At 45.2% G+C, this 22390-nt stretch overlaps 1 protein-coding gene across 12 annotated transcripts in view; it reads right to left on the bottom strand.

The window, feature by feature from the left end:
• Nucleotides 1-22390, bottom strand: part of NMNAT1 (nicotinamide nucleotide adenylyltransferase 1) — a 40401-nt gene that overhangs the window by 12332 nt on the left and 5679 nt on the right. For 9 of the 12 annotated variants that reach the window (XR_014807020.1, XR_014807019.1, XR_014807018.1 and 6 more), the window contains one exon: nt 1752-1922. Coding sequence is in view for 9 of the 12 variants with exons in the window: in XM_084962734.1 (XP_084818860.1) it covers nt 1752-1866 (115 nt within the window). In the remaining 3 variants the exon portion in view is untranslated. Of the gene's footprint in view, nt 1-1751; nt 1923-7024; nt 7154-22390 lie in introns of all 12 variants that reach the window. The other 3 variants (XM_084962736.1, XM_084962733.1, XM_084962732.1) reach the window with 1 other exon arrangement.

Raw genomic sequence — 22390 nt, 5'->3', positions numbered from 1 at the left:
CACGGCAACACCAGATCCTTAACCCACTGAGCAAGGCCAGGGATCGAACCCACAACCTCATGGTTACTAGTCAGATTCATTTCCACTGTGCCACAGTGGGAACTCCCACCCCCTCCTTTTTTAAAAGGGATTCGGATTCATTTACTTATTTGTTTTTCACCCCAAATTTTTTTCGCAGCAAATGGATGTTCCCGGGCCTCATGGACACTATGTTGGGTATTTAACCCACTGAGCCACAATGGGAACTTCCAGGTTCGTTTGTTTGTTTTGCGATTTTCAGGGTCGTGCTCGTGGCATATGGAGATTCCCAGGCTAGGGGTCCAATTGGAGCTGTAGCCACCAGCCCACGCCACAGCCACAGCAATGCTAGATCCTTAACCCAGTGAGCAAGGCCAGGGATCGAACCCGAAACCTCATGGCTCCTGGTCGGATTTGTTTCTGCTGCGCCACAACGGGAACTCTGGTCTATTTGTTTTTAATTGTGGCAACATATACATAACATAAAATTTAGATTTATTTATTTATTTTGGCTGCACCTGCGGCAGACATAAGTTCCCAGGCCAGGGATTGAACCCGTACCACGGTAGTGACCTGTGCCGCATGGTGACAACATCTGATCCTCAACTGCTAGGCCACCAGGGAACTCCATAAAATTTACCACAGCAACCAGTCTGTGGTACGATACGCTGACCACCGTTACCACCTCCCACCCCCGGAACTCTCGACGTCCCCCAATGACATCTCAATACCCGCCAAACACCGACTCTCCGCTCCTCCGCAGTTTACATTGTGCTTGATATCAGCACACTGCCTTGTAATAAGCCTTGATCCATGTGTATATACAAGAGCCCACTCCTTCCTCAACGTCTGATAGCTGACATTATCAAGTTTTAAAACTTGTGTCAAATGCGATGGGCAAAATATATTCATTTTTTGCTTTAGGTCCCTGCTTATTACTGCATCTGAGCACCCCTCCACCTACGTATTGGCATACAGCATGATCCTTTATGGAACGAAACAAAACAGATCTGTGTTTGTGTCAGGGAGAAAAAGTTTCCCTCCACCCTCTTAGGGGCCCTGGCTGGGTGTGAAACTGACAAAGACAAATAAATAGGAGAAAAGCATGCATATTTACTCAATATAAGATTTCTGTAACAAAACAAACAAAATTTCTGTGACACAGGAGCCTTCATAAAGAAATGACCCCAAGAAACAGTCAGACCTAAATATTTTTGTGCTGGCTTGGATGACCAGTGACAGTCGTGGGGAAACATGACAGGGTATGAAGCAAGCACAGCAAACTCAGGGGAATTCGGCAAGGCCTGGGCACTGGGCAGCCCTTCATCTTCAGGGAGAAGGATGCTCCTTTTCCTTGGGCTTCAGGAGGGTGCCTCTCACAGGCATGTTTCACGACCCACTTCAGGGAAGGTGGGTGCAGAGAGGAGGAGTCACAGTGACCATCCTGCTTCTGCTGTTTTATCAAAAACCTTCAGCTTAAAATATCCCATATGTGGAGCTCCTGCTGTGGCAGAACAGGATCCGAAGGGTTTTGGGAGCACTGGGATGTGGTTGGATCCCCGGCCTAGCACTGAGGCTGTGGCTTGGGTCTCGACTGTGGCCTGGATCTGACCCTTGGCCCGGGAGCTGCATATGCTGTGAGGTGGCCAAAAATGAAACACACAAACAAAATCCAATATGCCCAGGGGCCATGTATCCTGAACCCCACCATTGCTTTTGGTTACTCTTCCTACCTGTTCCATTCAGGTAGTCCTTGGCCAGCTCAAACAGCCGGAGGTGCATATTAGTGATAGGATTAAAGGAGCCACAAGCAAGGAGAACCACTTCCGTCCTCTCTGAGTTTTCCATGCTGAGAATTTGAAGTTGCTGATCTAAATGGAAACCTCCGACCCCTCTCTTAGTGTCTGCAAAGGAAAAAGAAAGCATGCTCAGTTACAGGTCTTTTGATGTCCTTCCATGGTCTCATTCCAAATTAGATGGAAAAAAAGCTGGCCCGCTGCTCTTCCCTTCCTTTTCAATGTGAAGTTGCAGCTCTCACCATAAAGGATTGGAGTCTCCTTCCCACACTCTGTGACTTGCTTTGGCCACAACAACATGGCAGGCGGGAAAATGCGCCAGTTCCGAGCCCAGGCCTTCGAGGCTCTCTTTTGGACTCCTGCCCCTGCCAGGAAAACAAGCCCAGGCCAGCCTGCTGGAGGATGACAGGACGAGCAAGAGGGAGCTGGTGTCAGCTACGTGGCTGAAGCCAACCTAGACTGGCCAAACCAGACAACCTGCGCAGATGAGCGAGCAAGTCCAGGTGAGGTCGGTTGAGCCTGGATGAGATCAGCAAACCCACAGCCTAGACTCGAAAGCAAAAGTGAATGTTCATCGTTTTGTGAATGCGCTGTTGTGGCCCTGGCTAACAGATACAGTGACACTGTCATCTGCCAAAAGGAACTCCCCAAAAAGTAGTATTTTGCCTCTTAGTCAGCATGATCATATTATCACTTTCAACTGAGTACTAACAGTTTACAGACTTTTCACATCAATTATTCCATTTAATTTTTCCATAACCCTAATGAAGTAATGCAAGGCAATTAATTAAAAAATTTTAGGAGTTCCCGGTCGCTCGTTGGGTGAAGGATCCGGCATTGTCACTGCTGCGGCACAGGTTCGATTCCTCGTCCTGGAATTTCCACATGCCACGGGTATGGCGAAAAAAAAGAAAAAAAAATTACTATAAATTTTTATTAAATGCATTCACATATATAGATTTAGAAATCAAAGTGTGACCAAAGGCCCACAGGGGAACCAACAGTGACTGATCATACCTCATCACCAATCCATCCATTCAAATCCCTAAGAGGCGACCCCTTTTAAACTTTCACAGCTATTTCTGCTGGTCGACTCGACCATAATTCTGTCCTATGTGCTTATAATGCTATTTCTTAATTTATTCAATGTTATGATCTATGAAGATTAGCTCATACACCCGCACTACCCTCCGGCTACGTATCTGGGATGTTGGAGAGAATAGCGACGGTGTATGAAAGCTAATCCTCAGATCTGAGCTGCAGTTGAGACCCAAACCACAGGTGTAGCAACGCTAGGTCCTTAACCCACTGACCCACTGAGCAGAGCCAGGGATCGAACCTGCATCCTCATGGATACTAGTCAGGTTCGTAACTGCTGAGCGACAACGGGAATTCCTTCTCTTAGGGTTTTGAAAGCACTGCTTCTAGACTGCAGTGCTCATAGTGAGAAACCCAAACTCATTTCCAGTAATTCTGGAATCCTCTTAAGGTGGCCTGTATTTTTTCTCCCTTGAAGCTGATGAGATCTTCTCTTTGTCCCCAGGACTCTGAAATTGTGCAGTGATGTCCTCCAGTGTGGCTCTATTTCCACTCCCTGTGCTGGGCCCTGAGCAGGCCCTTTCAGCCTCAGAACTCGTAACCTTCAGTTCTGTAAAAGGTCCTTGAAGTATTTCACAGACAATCTTCTACCTTCCATCTTCTCTGTTCGCTTTGGAAATGCCTGTGATTCAGAAGCACCAGGACCAGTCTTCTAATTTTCGTGCACTTTCTCTTCTATTTCCCACCTCTTGTCTTCATGCTCTAATTTCTAAATAGGCTCAAATTCATCCTCTAGAAGTTCCTGTGTGGCTCAGCAGTTAACGAACCTGACTAGTATCCTTGGCCGCGCTCAGTGGGTAAGGATCCGACATTGCCGTGAACTGGGGTGCAGGTCGCAGACATGGCTCGGATCCCGCGTTGCTGTGGCTGTGGCTGTGGCCGGCAGCTACAGCTTCTATTCGACCCTTAGCCTGGGAATCTCCATATGCGGTGGGTGCAGACCTAAAAAGACAATTAAAAAAAAAAAAATTCATCCTCTAACCCACCGAGCTTTGCAATTCTGCTCTCATAACCAATTTTTAAGACCTCTGTCCTCTGAACGTGCCTTTTTTTATGGCATTCTGCTGTTTCACCAATGCATTAGCCTCTCATTTCTCTACCAATATTAATGATATACTTTCAATTTCCTTCAAAGAGCTGACAGAAAGTTCAAAGTGGACAGGTAGGGCTTCCGTACGTACGGTAATCTGGCTGTTAGTAGCTCAGGCTTTTCCCCTGGGACTGGTCAGAGTCCACAAAAAAGCATCCTCCAACCTCTGGCCTGTAGAGCACAGCAGTTACAAACCTCTGCTCTGAAATCAGGCTGTCCGTGTTCAGATCACAGCTCCGGTACTAACAGGGGCTAGATGACCTTGGGCAATTTAACCCCAGCCTAACCTTCCTTTAGTTCTGGTTTTTCTCAATCTTAAAACAGAGAAAAATAATAGCACCTACCTCATGATTACTATGAGGATTAAATGAGGCAGAAAACACGTATTCCACGTAAAACGGCTTAAGGCAAGTGATGAACCCACTATGAATAGAGCTGATATTAATGCTGCATATCGTGCTGCTATAATTCAACTCTTCTTGATCTTCGAAAAATCAATTTCAAATGGTTATCACTATTTCAAATGGTTATTACCATTATTACTCTATTGAATCTATTTTTTTTCCTGGAGGCTTTTTCTTCTGGAAATCTTTTTCTCTACCTGGACTAAAAATCTCTAATCCTTTGGGCATCTGTCATTCTGAAATCTTTTTCATCTCTCTCCTGATCCCCTCTTTCTTAGAACCATGTCACTGTCTCTCTTGTTCTACTTCCTCATTTTTCTAGTAGCTTCATAAAAAAGGGCACACAGAAAATAAATTTGTTCTTCCTTAACTGAGAGAATTCTAGGCTGGAATTATTTTCTTTTAAAATTATGAATGTATTCTTCATTGTTTTCTAGCATCTAATCCTGCTGTTCAGTCTAATGCCGTTCTGATTCTTGTTTTCATGTAATCTGCTTTCTTCTTCTTTTTTTTTTTTTTTTTGGCCACATCTGCAGCATGCACAAGTTCCCTGGCCAAGGACTGAACACATGCCACAGCAGTGCCCTGAGCCACAGCAGTGACAACACTAGATCCTTAACTGCTAGGCCCTAGGGAACTCCCTAGCCTGCTTTTTCTTTTTGGAAGATTTAAAGCACAGAATCTCTTCATCCCTATGGCTCTGAAATGCCGTAACAATGTATCACAGTGTGGTTTTTGTTGTTGCTGTTTTCCTTTTTAGGGCTGCACCCTTGGCATCTCGAAGTTCTCAGGCCAGGGGTCAAATCTGAGCTACAGCTGCCAGCCTATACCACAGCCACAGCAATTTGGGGATCCGAGCTGTGTCTGTGGCCTATACCACAGCTCATGGCAAGGCGGGATCCCTGACCCACTAAGTGAGACCAGGGATTGAACCTGCATCCTCATGGATGACAGTCGGATCCATTTCCACTGTGCAGCAATGCGAACTCCCGGTGGGGGTCTTTTTCATTCCTTGTGCTGGGACTCGGTGAACCTTTCTATCTCCAACTCAGATCACTCAGTCCTAATTATTTCTTTAATAAGAACCCTCCATTAACTATCAATAAATAAAATACTTTTGCTATTGTTAAGTTTTTAAAAGTATTCTTATATATCCAAATTAATAACTGGGAGTACTTATAATTCAAGGAGTTCCCTTGTGGCATAGTGGGTTAAGGACATACGGTGTTGTCACCACAGTGGCTTGAGTCGCTGCTGTGGCACAAGTATGATCCCTGGCCCAAGAATTTCCACATGCCGCAGGGGTAGCCAATAAAACAAAACAAACATAATTCCAATGATGCCAAACTGCTCAAAGCATTCGGGGAACTTTTGCACAATTACTTGTAGAGACTGAAATATTTTTACAATTAATGTAGAAATGTAATGAGTGGTAATAAACAACTAACATTTGTACACCTTCCAACTTACACACTTGAATACACATTATCATTTAATTCTCACCATAAAAGGAAAAAAAATGGCCAAAGGCACTTAGTCTGTTCCAAGTAATAAGCTACTGTTAGATATTTAGTTTTTCTAGTTAATCATCGATCATTGGTCATTTAGGTTTATCTAATTTTTCACTATTACAAATATTCCAAAGAAGAAATAATGAGAATGAACTGGAAATTAGTTATAAAACACCTCACTGAGTACTCCTAAGACTTGCCAACACTCGAAAGACCTGTGTCAGGCCATTAATCTATAACCCAATGGTGCTCAGACCCAACCTGCTAGGTTGATGAACCTACTTTTGCTCAAATTTTACTCTCTCATGGACAAAGTTAGTGAACAGCAGAACCAGGGCTTAGAATTAGTGTTAGGGAGCGTTGATGGAAACCGCCCACCTTGGCCAGGCAGTCTAACAGCTGCTTGCCTGAGCTGTCCCACAGCAGGAGACCCTGAAAAGGAACGTGGGGCTGCCCTGAAGACTAACTGGGAGGACGTGGGAGGGGCCAACAGGAGGAGGAGGTGACCCCCCCCCCCGAATCCTTGGTGTTGGAGTCTGTCTGGGCTGAGAGGGGTGTGCCCCTCCAGGAAAGACCCTGAACCAGACCAACTATGGGCCAGGCAAGATGACTGATGGGCCAGAAACAATCTGGCCCCATTCCCATAAGACCAGAGGCCACGAGCCGTGGGGCGGAGCAGCTCGCCTGGGTTCCCTCGCCCTGCTGCTCTCTGCCCTGGCGCCCCTCCCGATAAAGTCTTTTGCTTTGTCAGCATGTGTGTCTCCTCTCCAAGTGTTTTACAAGTGCTCATGCTCAGGGCCTGGAAAGGGTCCCCTTCTTGCAACATTAGGTGTCCTGACCTCTAGGCTCTCACCAACAAGACAAAGGGGAGATTGGCTGGAGCTGGGTAGACTGGAAACAGGTCCTCCCGGGTGAGGAGCTGAGGAATGTGAGCTTTAATCCCTTAAACAGAAGGCAACTTTGAAGGTTTCTGAGCAACTGAGGGACAAGAGGGTTCTAGAGAAACAATGTTCAAAAAAGAAAAAGGTCACATGAGTGTTTAAAAGCTCTTATATGGTTGTACGACCTTGACCTGGTCACTTAACTCTGTGTCTTAAGTTTCCTCACCTCTGAAACGGAGGCAATGACAGGATACAGCAAAGAGTGTATCCCATTGCCTGGCACAGGGCTCAAAGGAATGGTGATGACGGTGATGCTGCTGGATGGACTGGAAGGGGCAAAACAAGACAGGAGGGCCTGTTGCAAAGTAAAGAGAGCTTTGATTTATGTATAAGTCAGTCGGACTAGAAATCAGGAGACAGTTACTCAGTAAATATTTGAGGCCTACTTCAGTGGCAGGGGTCACAAGGTCACTGGTAACCGTTAACACGGAAGAGAAGGGTCAATAATGTTCCCCAAGGTTCCACTTGTTTTTTAAAAACGAGTTCATGGGGAGTTCCTGTCGTGGCGCAGTGGTTAATGAATCCAACTAGGAACCATGAGGCGGTGGGTTCGGTCCCTGCCCTTGCTCAGTGGGTTAACGATCCGGTGTTGCCGTGAGCTGTGGTGTAGGTTGCAGACGCGGCTCGGATCCCGCGTTGTTGTGGCTCTGGCGTAGGCCGGTGGCTACAGCTCCGATTCAACCCCTAGCCTGGGAACCTCCATATGCCGCGGGAGCGGCCCAAGAAATAGCAACAACAACAAAAAGACAAAAGACAACAACAACAACAACAACAAAAAAAAAAAGAGTTCATGGGTGAGAATGACTTAAGTGTCCTACCTTTCAAAGATCATCCCAAGGGGATACCAGGATTCCCAGTGGGGCCAGGGTACAGTGGGATGTTGCGTTTGCCATCCCCTAACGCCCATGCAAAGTACCTGTGGTTATTACGGGGTGATGTACCCTAGGCCCCCTGGGAAATCAGGATATCTGGGGCTACTGAACTTTGGTGGAGGGGCTGGGTTCAGCTGGAGTCTCGAGTCTGTTCCAGCCCCACCCATCTCAAGTTCCTGGTACCCTTCCCCAAGGGAGATTAAACTGTGAGCTGGAAGAAAACGGTAAGGCTGCAAGGGGGAGGTACAGGTCCCCAAGGAAGCTGTGCAGAAAGATGGAACAAAGAGCCTGAAGCCCTTCCCTGACCTTGGGGATAAGCTCAGGTTTCCCCGGGGAAGGGCTGAGGAAGGGGCTGGAGGAAGCTGATCGCTTAGCTTAAAGGAAGCTTTCTCGCTTTCCACATTCATGACCTGTCTCGGGTATCCAGCTCCGTTCTATTGACTCAATGTTAACACAGCCAACTTTAGACCCTGAAAGCCCTAGAAGAATTAAGTTACCATGAGCTCCTATCATAGCCTGGAGTGGCTTTGAAAGAACAAGGATCTGTCCCTCTTGGGGGAGAGTACTTGCTCTGTGCCCCTGCAGGCTTCCTGTGTAGGAAGGGGGCCTGGGCAGGCCAAGGCCTCGGCGCTAACACGACCGTTGCGGGTCCTCCTTGCCTCGCGCCAGGTGCTCCAGGATCAGGCTCAGCATGATTCACTTCTGTCTGGCTCACTCGGCATATCGCCTGCACTGCTGGCTGCCAAGATCGCATCAGCTCCGGCTGTAAGTGTCCCCCCGCAGCCCCCTGGGACCAAAACGTTCATTTCTTCCTGAGGCTGTCTTGAAGTAAAATTTACTTCCCATTTTAAAATCACTGAAGTTTTGGAGTTCCCATCATGGCACAGCAGAAATGAATCCGACTAGGAACCATCAGGTTGTGGGTTCAGTCCCTGGCCTCACTCGGTGAGTTAAGGATCTGGCATTGCCATGAGCTGATGTCACAGATGTGGCTTGAATCCTGCATTGCTGGGGCTGTGACACAGGTCGGCAGTTGTAGCTCCGATTCAACCCCTAGCCTGAGAACCTCCATATGCCGCAGGTATGGCCCTGAAAAGCAAAAAAAAAAAAAAAAAAAAAAAAAAAAAAAGAAAAGAAAAGAAAAGAAAAAAACCCACAAACATTAAGTTAGGAAAAAAAAGTAAGGGTTTTCTTGTCACACTTCAGAATGCTCAACATAATTAAATATGCTGGCCAACTGTTAACGTGACTGACTTTACAACCCCTCAGATTTAACCTCTAAATGGATGCTATTCCTTTAAAAATAGTAACCTTAAATATTTAACTCTGTTCTAACAATTTGTCATTGCTTTAAATAGTCTGGGGGTATATCTTGAAGTTGCCTTTTTTTAGGGCCGCACCTGCAGCATATGAAGGTTCCCAGGCCAGGGGTTGAATCAGAGCTGTAGCCACTGGCCTACACCACAGCCACAGCCACAACACGGAATCTGAGCCCTATCTGTGACCTATACCACAGCTCATGGCAATGCCCGGTTCTTAACCCACTGAGTGAGGCCAGGGATCGAACCCACATCCTTATGGATCCTAGTCGGGTTTGTTACCCACTGAGTCACGAAAGGAACTCCTGAAATTGCTTGTTTTTCTGAGTACCTTCCCTGGGGATAAATCTTTGTCTTTGGAGGGGTGATTTGATTTCTATGAATACCCTAGAATCACTCTGTGCTAAATCCAATTGATGAAACAAATAATGAAGGTGAGTAACAGTTTACAGTGAAAGGAACTGTTAGTTAAGGAGGAAGATTATCCTGTATGCCTGGAAACCATGTACGTGTAATTGCAAAAGAATTTCAAAAACGTCTGAGTGATAACGGCAGCCTTCCTCTAGCTGTGTAAGTTGTGGCAGGTAGGCTAATTCTCGGCTTATTACTTACTCAGCAGGAACCCTCTGGCTGAGGCAGAGCCAGCAGAACACAGGGGCGTGGTGAGCCCTCAGATCTGGTTCAGACTGTAGCTCTACCACTTTCTACTTCCAGGTGTTTATCCTCGGACATTTAACCTTTCAGAACCCCCGCTTCCCGATTCATAAAATGGGAAACCACAGTCCCACCTCACGGGACTGGGTGCATATTCAGTGAGAAAGTGAAACAATGTGTGGCACATTCGTCTGCTATTTACGGACATGAATAACTTACTGTTACTTGTGGGTTGTCTTACGGCATTAATCTACAGCCATGGTAAAGAAGTCAAGGTCCTCAGGGTTCCTCAGGGACCAACATCAACAGTGCCTGCTACATATGGGGAGCTCAAGAAATGGTAACTATTATTTCAGTGAGGTACTATGAGACATAATTTTGCTCTAATGCAGTGGATCTCAATTCCTCTTTGCCACGTTTAAACCTTTATTTCTGTGGTTTGATGTATCATTATCATGAAACAGAACCTGAATTTGGTTTCCTTCTTTCCTTTTTTGGCCTCACCCACGGCACATGGAAGTTCCCGGCCGGGGATGAAACCTACACCATGGCAGCAACCAGAGCCACAGCAGTGACAACCACGGGATCCTTACCCACTGAGCCCCCAGGGAAATCTTGAATTTGGTTTCTTAAAGCCATTTTATCACTGAAAAAGCAATATAAAATGAAACTCACTCTGTCCCATGCAGCCAAGTGACTGTGTTCCTGTCTGGGATCACCATTCTGATGCTCCAGTTCTACGTTCTGCTAAGGTGAGTGGTGAGTGCTCTCACCTGGCGGCCTGGCATGCCTGCTTACCTGCGGAGATGGGTCCGGTGCTCTCTGCCATTCCTGTGATGTGTTTAATTGCAGCCTGCCCCATTGTTTTGCCCCTCTTATCAATGGTAGTCACCTGCTCCACCACTGTGAAAGCCAGAAATCTCAGTACGGCAAGAGGATAGCTGGGATTTGGGCAGACTGAGTGTACGTCTTCACCAGCGGTTGTTTCTTCCAGTAGAAGAAATCGTTAAATGGGAGACAATGAAGGCACCAATGGCGCAATTTATAAATTCCCTAGAGACCAGTCCCAACAGCCTGGCATCAGCTAATGTCTGCAAGGCTGAGGGCAGAAAAGGCACACATGACCAGATTATGGCTTGATCTGGTATTTTATTTTATTTATTTATTTTTTGTCTTTTTGCTATTTCTTTGGGCCGCTCCCGCGGCATATGGAGGTTCCCAGGCTAGGGGTCAAATCGGAGCTGTAGCCACTGGCCTACGCCAGAGCCACAGCAACGCGGGATCCGAGCCGCATCTGCAACCTACACCACAGCTCACGGCAACGCCGGATCCTTAACCCACTGAGCAGGGGCAGGGACCGAACCCGCAACCTCACGGTTCCTAGTCGGATTCGTTAACCACTGCGCCACGACGGGAACTCCTGATCTGGTATTTTAGATTCTATGTCAGAAATGAGTCTTGGCCGGGAAAGACAGTTAATACCCTTTGCAATGGGCAAATGAAGCAAATGTAACTTTGATACTTTCAAAATAAAAGGTAGTTCTCAAAACGTGAAAATTCTAAAAAAAATCTGAAAACTGAGAATCCACTTGAGTGATGGGGAAGGAACGGAAATGGTGACACTTTGTAATCAGCCTGATTCAAACTGGCCAGCGTCAACTCTAAGAGGCTGTGTGGCATACTTCCTTACTCCAGAAGGTTAGACGTTCCATAAAATTTTTTTTTTCACCAAAATATCAAATTAACATAAATTTTTTAAAATGTCCATCATTTAAGAATATCAGAACGTGGGAGTTCCTGTTGTGGTGCAGTGGAAACGAATCCAACTAGTAAGCGTGAGGATGCAAGTTTGATCTCTGGCCTCACTCGGTGGGTTAAGGATCCAGCATTGCCATGAGCTGTGGTGTAGGTTGCAGACACGACTTGGATTCTGCATTGCTGAGGCTGTGTGTAGGCTAGCAGCTGTACCTCTGATTTGACCCCTAGCCTGGGAACTTCCATATACTGCAGATATGGCCCTAAGAAGCAAAAAGCAAAAAAAAAAAAAAAAAAAAAAAAAAAAAAAAAGAGTATTAAGAACAAGTTCTCTTGTGATACAGCATGTTAAGGATCTGGCATTGGAATTCACACATGGGCGTGGCCAAAGAAAAACTACTAAGAACTCTTCACATTAAAGACCTTTAATATTAAGAATATTAAGAACGCAATAGTATTATTAATGCCAGTATTAATTTGTAGCCATGGTAAAGGAATCAAGGTTTTCAAGATAAAGGAGTTGCCTAGAGCCAAATGAACCCTCAAGTGTAGGCTTCTGGTGCTACACTTACAGCATGGGTTTGTTTCCTCTAATAAGTAATAAATTAATGTATGACCCGGTGTATTGGTTTTTAGGCCCAGATCTTCTCAATACTGCAGTCAACCTCTTCTTACCAACCTGGTTGGTAATATCATCTTTACTTTCTTCGCAATTGGTAAGTGTGCAGTCATTCTGTCAAGCACTTCAATGTTTACTGTTTGCCAGACACAGCTGCTAGAACAAACACAAGTGAGACAGGACCTCCTACTCCTCAGGATCTTTTTTTTTTTTTTTTTTGCTTTTTTAGGGCCCACACCCGTGGCATATGGAAGTTCCCAGGCTAGGGGTCAAATCGGAGCTGTAGCTGCCAGCCTACACCACAGCCACAGCAACACGAGATAGGAGCTGCGTCTGTGACCTACACCACAGCTCATGGCAATGCCAGATCCTGAAGCCACTGAGCGAGGACAGGGATCGAACCCGCAACCTCATGGTTCCTAGTCAGATTCATTGCCACTGCACCACAACGGAAACTCCAGGATTTTTTTTTTTCATCTGTGCCTGAGGCATGTGGAAGTTCCCAGGCCAGGGACTGAACCCAAGCCACAGCAGCGACCTGTGCTGTTGCAGTGACAATGCAGGATCCTTAACCCACTCTTATCACTGGAATTCCAGTATCTTTTTTTTTTTTTTTTTTTTTTTTTTTTAAGAGCTGCACCCGTGTCATATGGAGGTTCCCAGGCTAGGGGTCAAATCAGAGCTGTAGCCGCCAGCCTATGCCGCAGTCACAGCTACACAGGATCCAAGTTGCATCTCCGACCTACACCACAGCTGACAGGGAGTGGGGTGGACAGGGAGTTCAGGTTTAGTAGATGCAAACGCTGACATTGAGCATATGGGTAAGCAGTGAGGTCCTGCTGCACAGCACAGGGAACTCTATCCAGTCTCTTGGGACAGACCATGATGGAAGATAACATGAGAAAGGGAATGATATACTTGTGCGACTAGGTCACTCTGCTGTTCAGCAGAAACTGGCACAGCACTATAAATCAACTATCCTTTATTTATTTATTTATTTATTTATTTGTCTTTTCCGGGGCTGCACCCGTGGCATATGGAGGATCCCAGGTTGGGGGTCGAATCAGAGCTGTAGCTGCCAGTTTTACGCCAGAGCCACAGCAGCGCTGGACCTGAGCCAGGTCTGCGACCTACACCACAGCTCACGGCAGCGTGGGATCCTTAACTCACTGAGTAAGGCCAGGGATCGAACTTGCAACCTCATGGTTCCTAGTCGGATTCGTCAAACACTGAGCCACGATGGGAACTCCCTACTATACTTTAATTTTAAAAAATCAACTAAAAAAATACCAGATTTAGCCACCCATTCAATAAACAGTTTCTGAGAAGATGATATGGGTATAAAAATAGGAGCCTCAACTAATTGAGGTCAAAAAATGACATAGAAGAGTTGGACTCTGAAACGTGAAGTTTTAGGAACACCTTAACTAAAATATTTTCATTATATTTTCCTTCGTATGTACTTAGAAGAGTGAGGTATGGTGTAAATAAAGACATGTCTACATTTGCAGGAAATGAAAACAGTGCCTGGGTGTCTTAGGCGTGGTTTGAGAAGGAGCCTCGCTAAGTCCCAAGAGGCAACATGTGCTGCGGAGAAGAGCACGGGCTCTGGAGAGAGAGGGGGGCTGGTTCCAACGTTCACCACAACAGCAGGGGCTCCCTCAGCTCCCTCTCCCCAGTTCTCAGTGGGGATAAAAACACCTGCCTCACAGTTCTGCTGCCAGGGTTCAAGGAGATAACGGGGGATCTTTATTCAAGAAACAGTATTGCCATAGTTCCTGTTGTGGCTCAGCGGTAACAAACCCAACGGGTATCCATGAGGATGTAGGTTCGATCCTTGGCCTTGTTCAGTGGGTTAAGGATCCAGCGTTGCGGTGGCTGTGGCTGGAGGCTGGAGCTCCGATTCGACCCTTAGCCTAGGAACCTCCATATGCTGCAGGTGGTGCTGCCACCCCCCAAAAAAGAAAGATTATTGCCAATAGGAAGAACATCACCTCTGGCGCAGGAAGACCTCAGCCTGGCTAGATGATGAGCCTGTTTGTTTCATGGGAGGAACTCGAGGAAACACCTATTTAGGTTTGCATTCGCGAAAACATCTCTGAGATGATTCAACCCAGCAAACTGATGCTGTCCTTCCATCTGTCCTTCTAGGTTTCACTGTGCTGCTTACTCAGATGGAACTGGTCCCAAAGGCACTAAGGAGGATGTTTTCTGTATTCGGTGTGGGATCCTTTTGCGAAGGAGTGTTAACCATAGTGCTAACATTTTTGGCAACCGACTGTGTATGGGCTTTTTTAGATTTTTTAAAAAATTACAGTTGATCTATAATGTTCTGTCAATTTCTGCTGTACATCAAAATGACCCAACGCATACACACTTTTTTTTTTTTTTTTTGGTCCTTCTAGGGCCACACCCATGGCATATGGAAGTTCCCAGGCTAGGGATCAAATCAGAGCCTCTGCCAGCCACAGCCACAGCCACGCCAGACCCAAGCCACATCAGCAACCTAAACCACAGACCATGGCAACGCCGAACCATTAACCTGCTGAGCAAGGCCAGGGACTGAACCTGCGTTCTCATGGATGCTAGTCAGGCTCATTTCTGCTGAGCCATGACAGGAACGCTTAAACTCTAAACTTCTAAAGGCTCATCTTGATCTGAAAGCTTGGCTAAATACAGTGCACCATTAGTCTTTGATATTTCTTTCCTACTTACACTAAAATTAGAGATAAAAGATAGAATCCCTAATTAGACACACGTGACAGTTAAAACATTTCACCAGGGAAAATTTAAAAATCCATGAGAGGAGTTCCTATCATGGCTCAGTGGTTAACAAATCTGACTAGGAACCATGAGGTTGCAGGTTCGATCCCTGGCCTCGCTCAGTGGGTTAAGGATCCAGCATTGCCGTGCACTGTAGTATAGGTTGCAGACTTGACTCAGATCCCGTGTTGCTGTGGCTCTGGCGTAGGCTGGAGGCTACAGCTCTGATTAGACCCCTAGCCTGGGAACGTCCATATGCCTCGGGTATGGCCTTGGAAAAGACAAAAAAAAAAATTCCATGAGAGATTTTTCTTGTTGTGGGGTGAATTCCACATTATTAGAATTAAAAAAAAAAAAAAGTTAAGAAACTTATCAACAGGGGAAACACTGGATTGGGCAGCTGAGCAGCAGGCCTTCCATCTCTTGCTAAGTTGGTGCCTTTGTTTAAATCCTTTTGGCAAGAACATTCTAAAAATGTATTCCAATGAAAAGACTCGTATTCCTCACAGTGCTTTTTTCCCTCCCAAATACAGGAAAAAACGACTCCAGAACTTTACTACTTGTCTGTGCTGCTGGCAGTGAGCAGCTTGGTTTCCACAGGTAACCAAAAACACGTGCCAAGGAACCTATGCCCGTCAAAGGCTCACCAGTCCGTCAAGGGTAGTAGTATATGCTCAGCTAGGGTTGCAAGGGGAAGCCCTGGTGCCTCGTAAATCAGGAGCTCCAAGAAGCTATAGAGTTTGAAGAGTAAAGGAAAAGCTGAAAGGGTTAGAATGGGATATAAAAAGCCATTCTTCTCACATTTCCACTCCATGTAATTAGATCCCATTCTTTTTTTTTTTTTTTTCCCACTGTACAGCAAGGGGATCAAGTTATCCTTACATGTATACAATTACATTTTTTTCCCCCACCCTTTGTTCTGTTGCAACATGAGTATCTAGACAAAGTTCTCAATGCTACTCAGCAGGATCTCCTTGTAAATCTATTCTAAATTGTGTCTGATAAGCCCAAACTCCCGATCCCTCCCACTCCCTCCCCCTCCCATCAGGCAGCCACAAGTCTTTTCTCCAAGTCCATGATTTTCTTTTCTGAGGAGATGTTCATTTGTGCTGGATATTAGATTCCAGTTATAAGTGATGTCATATGATATTTGTCTTTGTCTTTCTGGCTCATTTCAATCAGTATGAGATTCTCTAGTTCCATCCATGTTGCTGCAAATGGCATTATGTCATTCTTTTTCATGGCTGAGTAGTATTCCATTGTGTATATATACCACATCTTCCTAATCCAATCATCTGCTGATGGACATTTGGGTTGTTTCCATGTCCTGGCTATTGTGAATAGTGCTGCAATGAACATGCAGGTGCATGTGTCTCTTTTAAGTAGAGTTTTGTCCGGATAGATGCCCAAGAGTGGGATTGCGGGGTCATATGGAAGTTCTATGTATAGATTTCTAAGGTTAGATCCCATTCTTTTCTTTTCTTTTTGTTTGTTTGTTTTTGTCTTTTTGCCATTTCTTGGGCTGCTCCCGCGGCATATGGAGGTTCCCAGGCTAGGGGCTGAATTGGAGCTGTGGCTGCCAGCCTACGCCAGAGCCACAGCCACGCGGGATGTGAGCCTCGTCTGCAACCTATGCCACAGCTCACGGCAACACCGGATCCTTAACCCACTGAGCAAGGAAAGGGATGGAACCTGCAACCTCATGGTTCTTAGTCGGATTCATTAATCACTGCACCACGACAGGGAACTCCTAGATCCCATTCTTTACCCTACAGTGCTTTTCTCAAGCCTGGGGCTGACTTGGCTGGCCAGGTTGACCTGTCCAAGGCCAGATGCTAAAGCAACAGTCTGAAGCTGGCACATGAGCCCTACTGATCTTCTGCCTCAGATCTACGTCTCTGGCCGGTTGAGCCTTTCCCAGCAGCCCTGTCACCTGAGCACCCCAGCAAGCACGTGACCATCTCCAACCTGCTACTCCTAGATGAAGTGGTCAGCTGGACATCAGAGCTACGATGACAGGAAGCACAGCAAACCCGGTCGCTGGGAAGAAAGCCGTTAAGTATGAATGAGCACTGACAGCGGATAAGAGGGAATAGTTCAACCAAAATCGCTGGTTTGACATCACAACCAAATTCATCCCCAATAAAGATCTCCTATTACACACTTCAGGAACCTCTCTTGACTTTCCAAACCTCCCTTTCTCTTTCAAGGAAGTTAGTAGCAGCATTGGCTAGATGGCTGCTATAAAAATAAGTACTGAGAAGGAAGAAAAAATTATAAGCCTTAGTAATGAAAAAAGGTCTAGTTTCAAAAGCACACAGTGACCCAGAGTGTGTATTTGAGCAAGGTCAATTTTTCACTTCTTTAGAAGTGCAGTGGGAAACTTCAGAGTAAAAATCATCACCATTTCTCCCATCTGGGTTACACCAATTTTTTTGCATGACAGTCAACTGCTGTCTAGGGAAAATAGCCAACTGACCCGCCACGATGCTTTGTCTTCTGACTTTCTCTGTGTGTATCACAGACTCTGAGGGATTTTACGTAGGAGCTAGTTACAGATACTCGCAACGTTTTTAGGAAGCAGAGACAATACCATTTCTTTTTTTTAAGAGAAAAAGCAGATTTACTCAGGGAGACACACACTCCCTAGACGGCGAGGGCGGCAAGAGCAACCGATGACTCCATTTCTTTCCTTTCCTTCTTCCTTCCTTTCCTTTCTCTCTTTCACTCTTTCTTTTTTGCTCATGCCTACGGCGGGGGAAAGTTCCCGGGTCAGAGTCAAACCTGCGCCACAGCAGTGACAACACCAGATGCTTAACCCACAGAGTGAGGTCAGGGATCGAACCCACGTCCTCATGGATACCACTCAGGTTCTTTAACCGCTGAGCCATGAGGGGAACGCCCACAACTCCATTTCTTGAGTTAAAGAACAGTATCCCTTGGCAGGAGGATAGACATCTTCTCTAGACAAGTTCAACAGACATCTCCCGACACATCCATGACAGGCACAGGGCTTCCCAAGTGGGAATGGCTGTTTCCATCTGCTTCTCTGTCCAGGTGGTACCTGCAGCGGAGGACGTTACCTAACAAACACACTCTGCATCCACCACACCGACATCTTCTGAACACCTTCCACATCCCAGACTGAGCTCTACGACTTAGGAATTAGAAACCCGAGTAACTCACATGTTGTTAACAGCGAAATCCCCTGAAGTAATTCCATTACTATGACTAACAGAAACTATTTAAAAATAACACAGCCTTTTACATTCTCTAAACCTCATTAACCAAATATTAACATGTCAGGTAAATGCCAACTAGTCTCAAGATCGGATTTCTATCAGAAGTTTCTTTTTTTTCCTAAACTTTGTATCCTACTTCTCAGCCCTAAACCTCATCTATCTGAAGATCTCAGCTGATGACAACTCCGTCCTTCCAGTTGCTAAAGCCAAGTACCTCAAATAGGGAGTTCCTGTCATGACACAGCAGAAACAAATCCAACTAGGAACCATGAGGTTGGGGGTTCCATCCCTGGCTTTGCTCAGTGGGTTAAGGATCCAGCGTTGCCATGAGCTATGGTGTAGGTGGCAGGTGTGGCTCAGCTCTGGCGTGGTTGTGGCTGTGGTGAAGGCCCACAGTTACAGCGCTGATTAGAACCCTAGCCTGGGAACTTCCATATGCTGCAGGGGTGGCCCTAAAAAGAAGAAGAAGAAGAAAAAAAAGTACCTCAAATAATCCTTAATGCATTTCTTTTCTTCCCCTATACCTCACGAGGATATCCTAATGGCTTCACTTTCAAAATTCATCCAGAATCCAACTACTTTTAACAAGCTGGAATTTTTTAACTGACTCTTTCTAAATCCAAGAAGCTGTTTCTTAAGACCAAGGCTGCTTGATACTTTGACGTTTTGAAATTATGTAACATTCTTAACATAACTCCAGAAAATGAAATTATGTGTCTCAATTGATAGGCATAACAGCATAATTTAACAAGCACTTTAATCCATTACCCATAAAACTGAATTTTCACTCGTGTTTATAGTTTTATCATTTCCTCCAAAACCAAATCTGGTTTCACCAGAGTTAATTTCATTAAAAAACATTTATTTAATCCTACCAATATCTTTTTTTTTTTTTTTTGGCTTTTTAGGGCCACCCCTGAGGCCTATGGAGGTTCCCAGGATAGGGATCTAATTGGAGCTACAGCTGCCAGCCTATGCCACAGCCACAGCAACACCAGATCCAAGTCATGACCTACACCACAGCTCATGGCAACGCTGGATCCTTAACCCACTGAGCAAGGCCGGGGATCAAACCCGCAAACTCATGGTTACTAGTTGGATTCGTTTCCGCTGCGCTACAATGGGAACGTCGATGCTACCAATATCTTATGAGATGTAAATTATACCCTTTCTGATTCAAGTGAAAATTATCAAATTCCAAAACTGCTATTTCTTTAGCTCCCTCATCATTTACTTACTATTTATCTTTAGGGCTGCACCAGCAGCACATGGAAGTTCCCAGGCTAAGGGTCAAATCAGAGCTGCAGCTATCGGGCTACACCACAGCCACAGCAATGTGGGATCCAAGCCACATCTGCAATCTACACCACACGCCGGATCCCTAACCTACTGAGCGAGATCAGGGGTCAAACCTGCATCCTCATGAATACGAGTCAGGTTCTTCGCCTGCTGAGCCACAACCAGAACTCCAAGTCTCCTCACAATTTAGATGGCCACAGTCAGCAATACTCTCTCACAGACTGACAAAATTCCCTGTTACAGCCCATGTTTGCTCAGAGGGGAAAGCTTTTGTTAAGCAACTATTTTGTGGGGGATGCTTTGATTTGTGGGTTCTTAATCTAGGACCGTCAGAAGGATAAATGTCTGAAGACAGAAGCAAAATGTCAGCTGTGTGTACCTATGAGCAACCTCCTAGGAGGATGCAGGGAAGTCTGGGAAAATCAAAAACACTAAGCATTACACACATCAACTTTACCATAAGAAAAAAGACACTTGAAATTTGCCACCCATTACTTTGCATTAAAATTTTAAAGAGTTCCAAGGTGGCTCGGCAGTTAAGGATCTGGCATTGTCGCTGTTGTGGCTCTGGTTACTGCTGTGGCACAGGTTTGATCCCTGGCCCGGGAACTTCCAGATATTGTAGGCATAACAAAAACAACGACAACTAAAATTTTTAAAAATTTAAAATTAATCTTCACACTACTTTCTCCACAGTTGCTAAACTCTAGAAGTGAAAAACTTCTAATTACTAACTGAATTGAGTATTGAATTTCTAAGTGCTCGTCTTAATCTGAAAGCTTGGCTATATACAGTATACCCTAAGTCTGCTGCATATATGTTCTACTCATATTAAAAATAAAGATATGTAGGAGTTTCTGCTGTGGTGCAGTGAGTTGAGGATCCTATTGCAGTGGCTCAGGGGGCTATGGAGGCAAGAGTCTGATTCCTGGTCCAGTGCAGTGATTTAAAGGATCCAGTGTTGACACAGCTGTGGCTCAGATTCAGTCTCTTGCCTGGGAACTTCCATATGCCATGAGTGCAGCCATAAAAAATAAATAAATAAAATAAAGATATGTAATGGATATGTATACATGTATAACAGAATCACTTTGTTGCACAGCACAAATCATTACAACACTGTAAATCAACTATACTTCAATAAAGCTTAAAAACAAACGAACAAACAAAAAGATATGTAGTAAAAACAGAATTTCTAAAATTTTATTTTTGGCTTCACCTATGACATGTGGAAGTTCCTGGGCCAGGGACCAAACCCACGCCACAGTTGCAGTCCAAGCCACAGCAGTGACAATGCCGAATCCTTAATCTGCTGCACCACCAGGGAAGTCCCTGGAATTCCTAATTAGTCACAAGTCATAGTTAAACATTTCACTAGGGAAAGGTCTAAAAATTCCATAAAGAAGTTTTCTTTTTCTTTTCCCATGTTATTAGAATTTTTTTTAAAAGTTAATATAGAATGATTAGAAGACTGTTTCAGGGTGTTCCCACCTTCAGGCGCAATATTAGGGAGTCTGGATTTTATCCTATAGGGAATGGGGATGTTTTAGGGAGTTTAGGGAGGAATGTACTATTGCACTTTAGAAATAATTCTCATTTGTTCATCATGGTTAAGCAAATATTTCTTGAGCAATTACTAGCTGGAGATGCTGGGAATAAACCAGTACATAAAACAGTCAAAAAATTCCCTATCCACATAAAGCTTACATTCTAGGGTTGGGAGACAAACAATAATCAAAATACATAATATGTGTGTCATATTAAATAATGGGGCCATGAGTAAAAGAAAGCAAGGCAAGAGGATAGGAAGTGTTGGCACTTTAAACAGGGTGATCAGGAAAGGCCTTGCTGTGTTCCATTTGAGCAAAGAATTAATGCAGATGAGGGAGGCAGGCAGACATCTGAAGGAGCAGTGTTCTAAGCAAAGGTGAACAACGCAAAAGCCCTGAGGCAGAGCATGCCTGTCGGGTTCCAGAATCTCCTAAGAGATCAGAAGGGCTGAGCCCGAGTTAATAATGGAGGGAAGGGGTAGCATGACCTAATTTCTATCTTCAAAGGATCTCTCTGGCTGCTGAAGTTGAGAACAGAATGTAGGGGGAAATAGCAAGGAAGCAAGGAAGCCAGATAGAAAGCTACTCCTGTAACCCAGGTGAGAGCTGATGCTGACTTGAACCAGGGTGGTAGCAGTGGAAGTGATGAGAAGTCATTGGATTCTAGATGCATTATAAAGGTTGGGCCAGTGGGATCTGCTGATGGATGGAATGTGGCTGTGAGGAAAAAGAGAGGTCAAGCATGATTCCAAAAGTTGTGGGCCTGATCATCTAAAAGACTAGTTATCTTTAATTAAGAAAAGAAAGAGGGGAGTTCCCTGGTGACTCAGTGTGTTAAGGATCCAGTGTTGTCACTGCTGTGATGCAGGTTTGATCCTGGCTGGGGAACTTCCACACTTCTGCATGCTGTGGGTGTGGCCAAAAAAAAAAGAAAAGAAAGAAAAGAAAGAAAGAAAGAAAAAGAAAAGAAGGTGGCCATGCAGGAGATTTAGGGAAGATCAGTAGTTGAGTTTACAAGGAAGTTAAATTTGGGATGTCTCTTAGTGTTGTCATGTAGGCAACGGCAAACAGAACCAAGTTCAAAAGAAAGGTCCAGGCTAGAGATCTACTAGATTTGGGGTCATCTACACAGAGATGGTAGTTAAAGGTGTGAGACTGGGTGACATTTCTGAAAAAGTGAATGACACAGAAAGGACCAGCAGCATGGGCATCACTTGGCCAGAAATGAAGCACAGGCCCTACCCCAAGTCTATGGAATCAAAACTTGCATCTTAACAAGATCCCTGGGTGATGTGTATGCATCTTAAAGTCTGCAAAGCACTGCTTTGGAGCATCTCACTGGTCCAGGAGAGAGATGATGAAGGGTAATGACAGGAGTGACAGTGTCGAGGTTTACAAGCAGATCTGTTGACTGAATGGAGGAGGGAAAGAGGCGAAGGGAAGACAATTCTTTCTCTCA

Source organism: Sus scrofa, chromosome 6 (assembly GCF_054392235.1).
Source record: "Sus scrofa isolate SSC_HxYL_T2T_F1_AM1 chromosome 6, Sscrofa_HxYL_maternal_Yorkshire_Landrace_v2.0, whole genome shotgun sequence".
Taxonomy (NCBI): domain Eukaryota; kingdom Metazoa; phylum Chordata; class Mammalia; order Artiodactyla; family Suidae; genus Sus; species Sus scrofa.
Note: the sequence above shows the minus strand (reverse complement) of the source record. Positions and strands in the feature narration are given on the sequence as shown.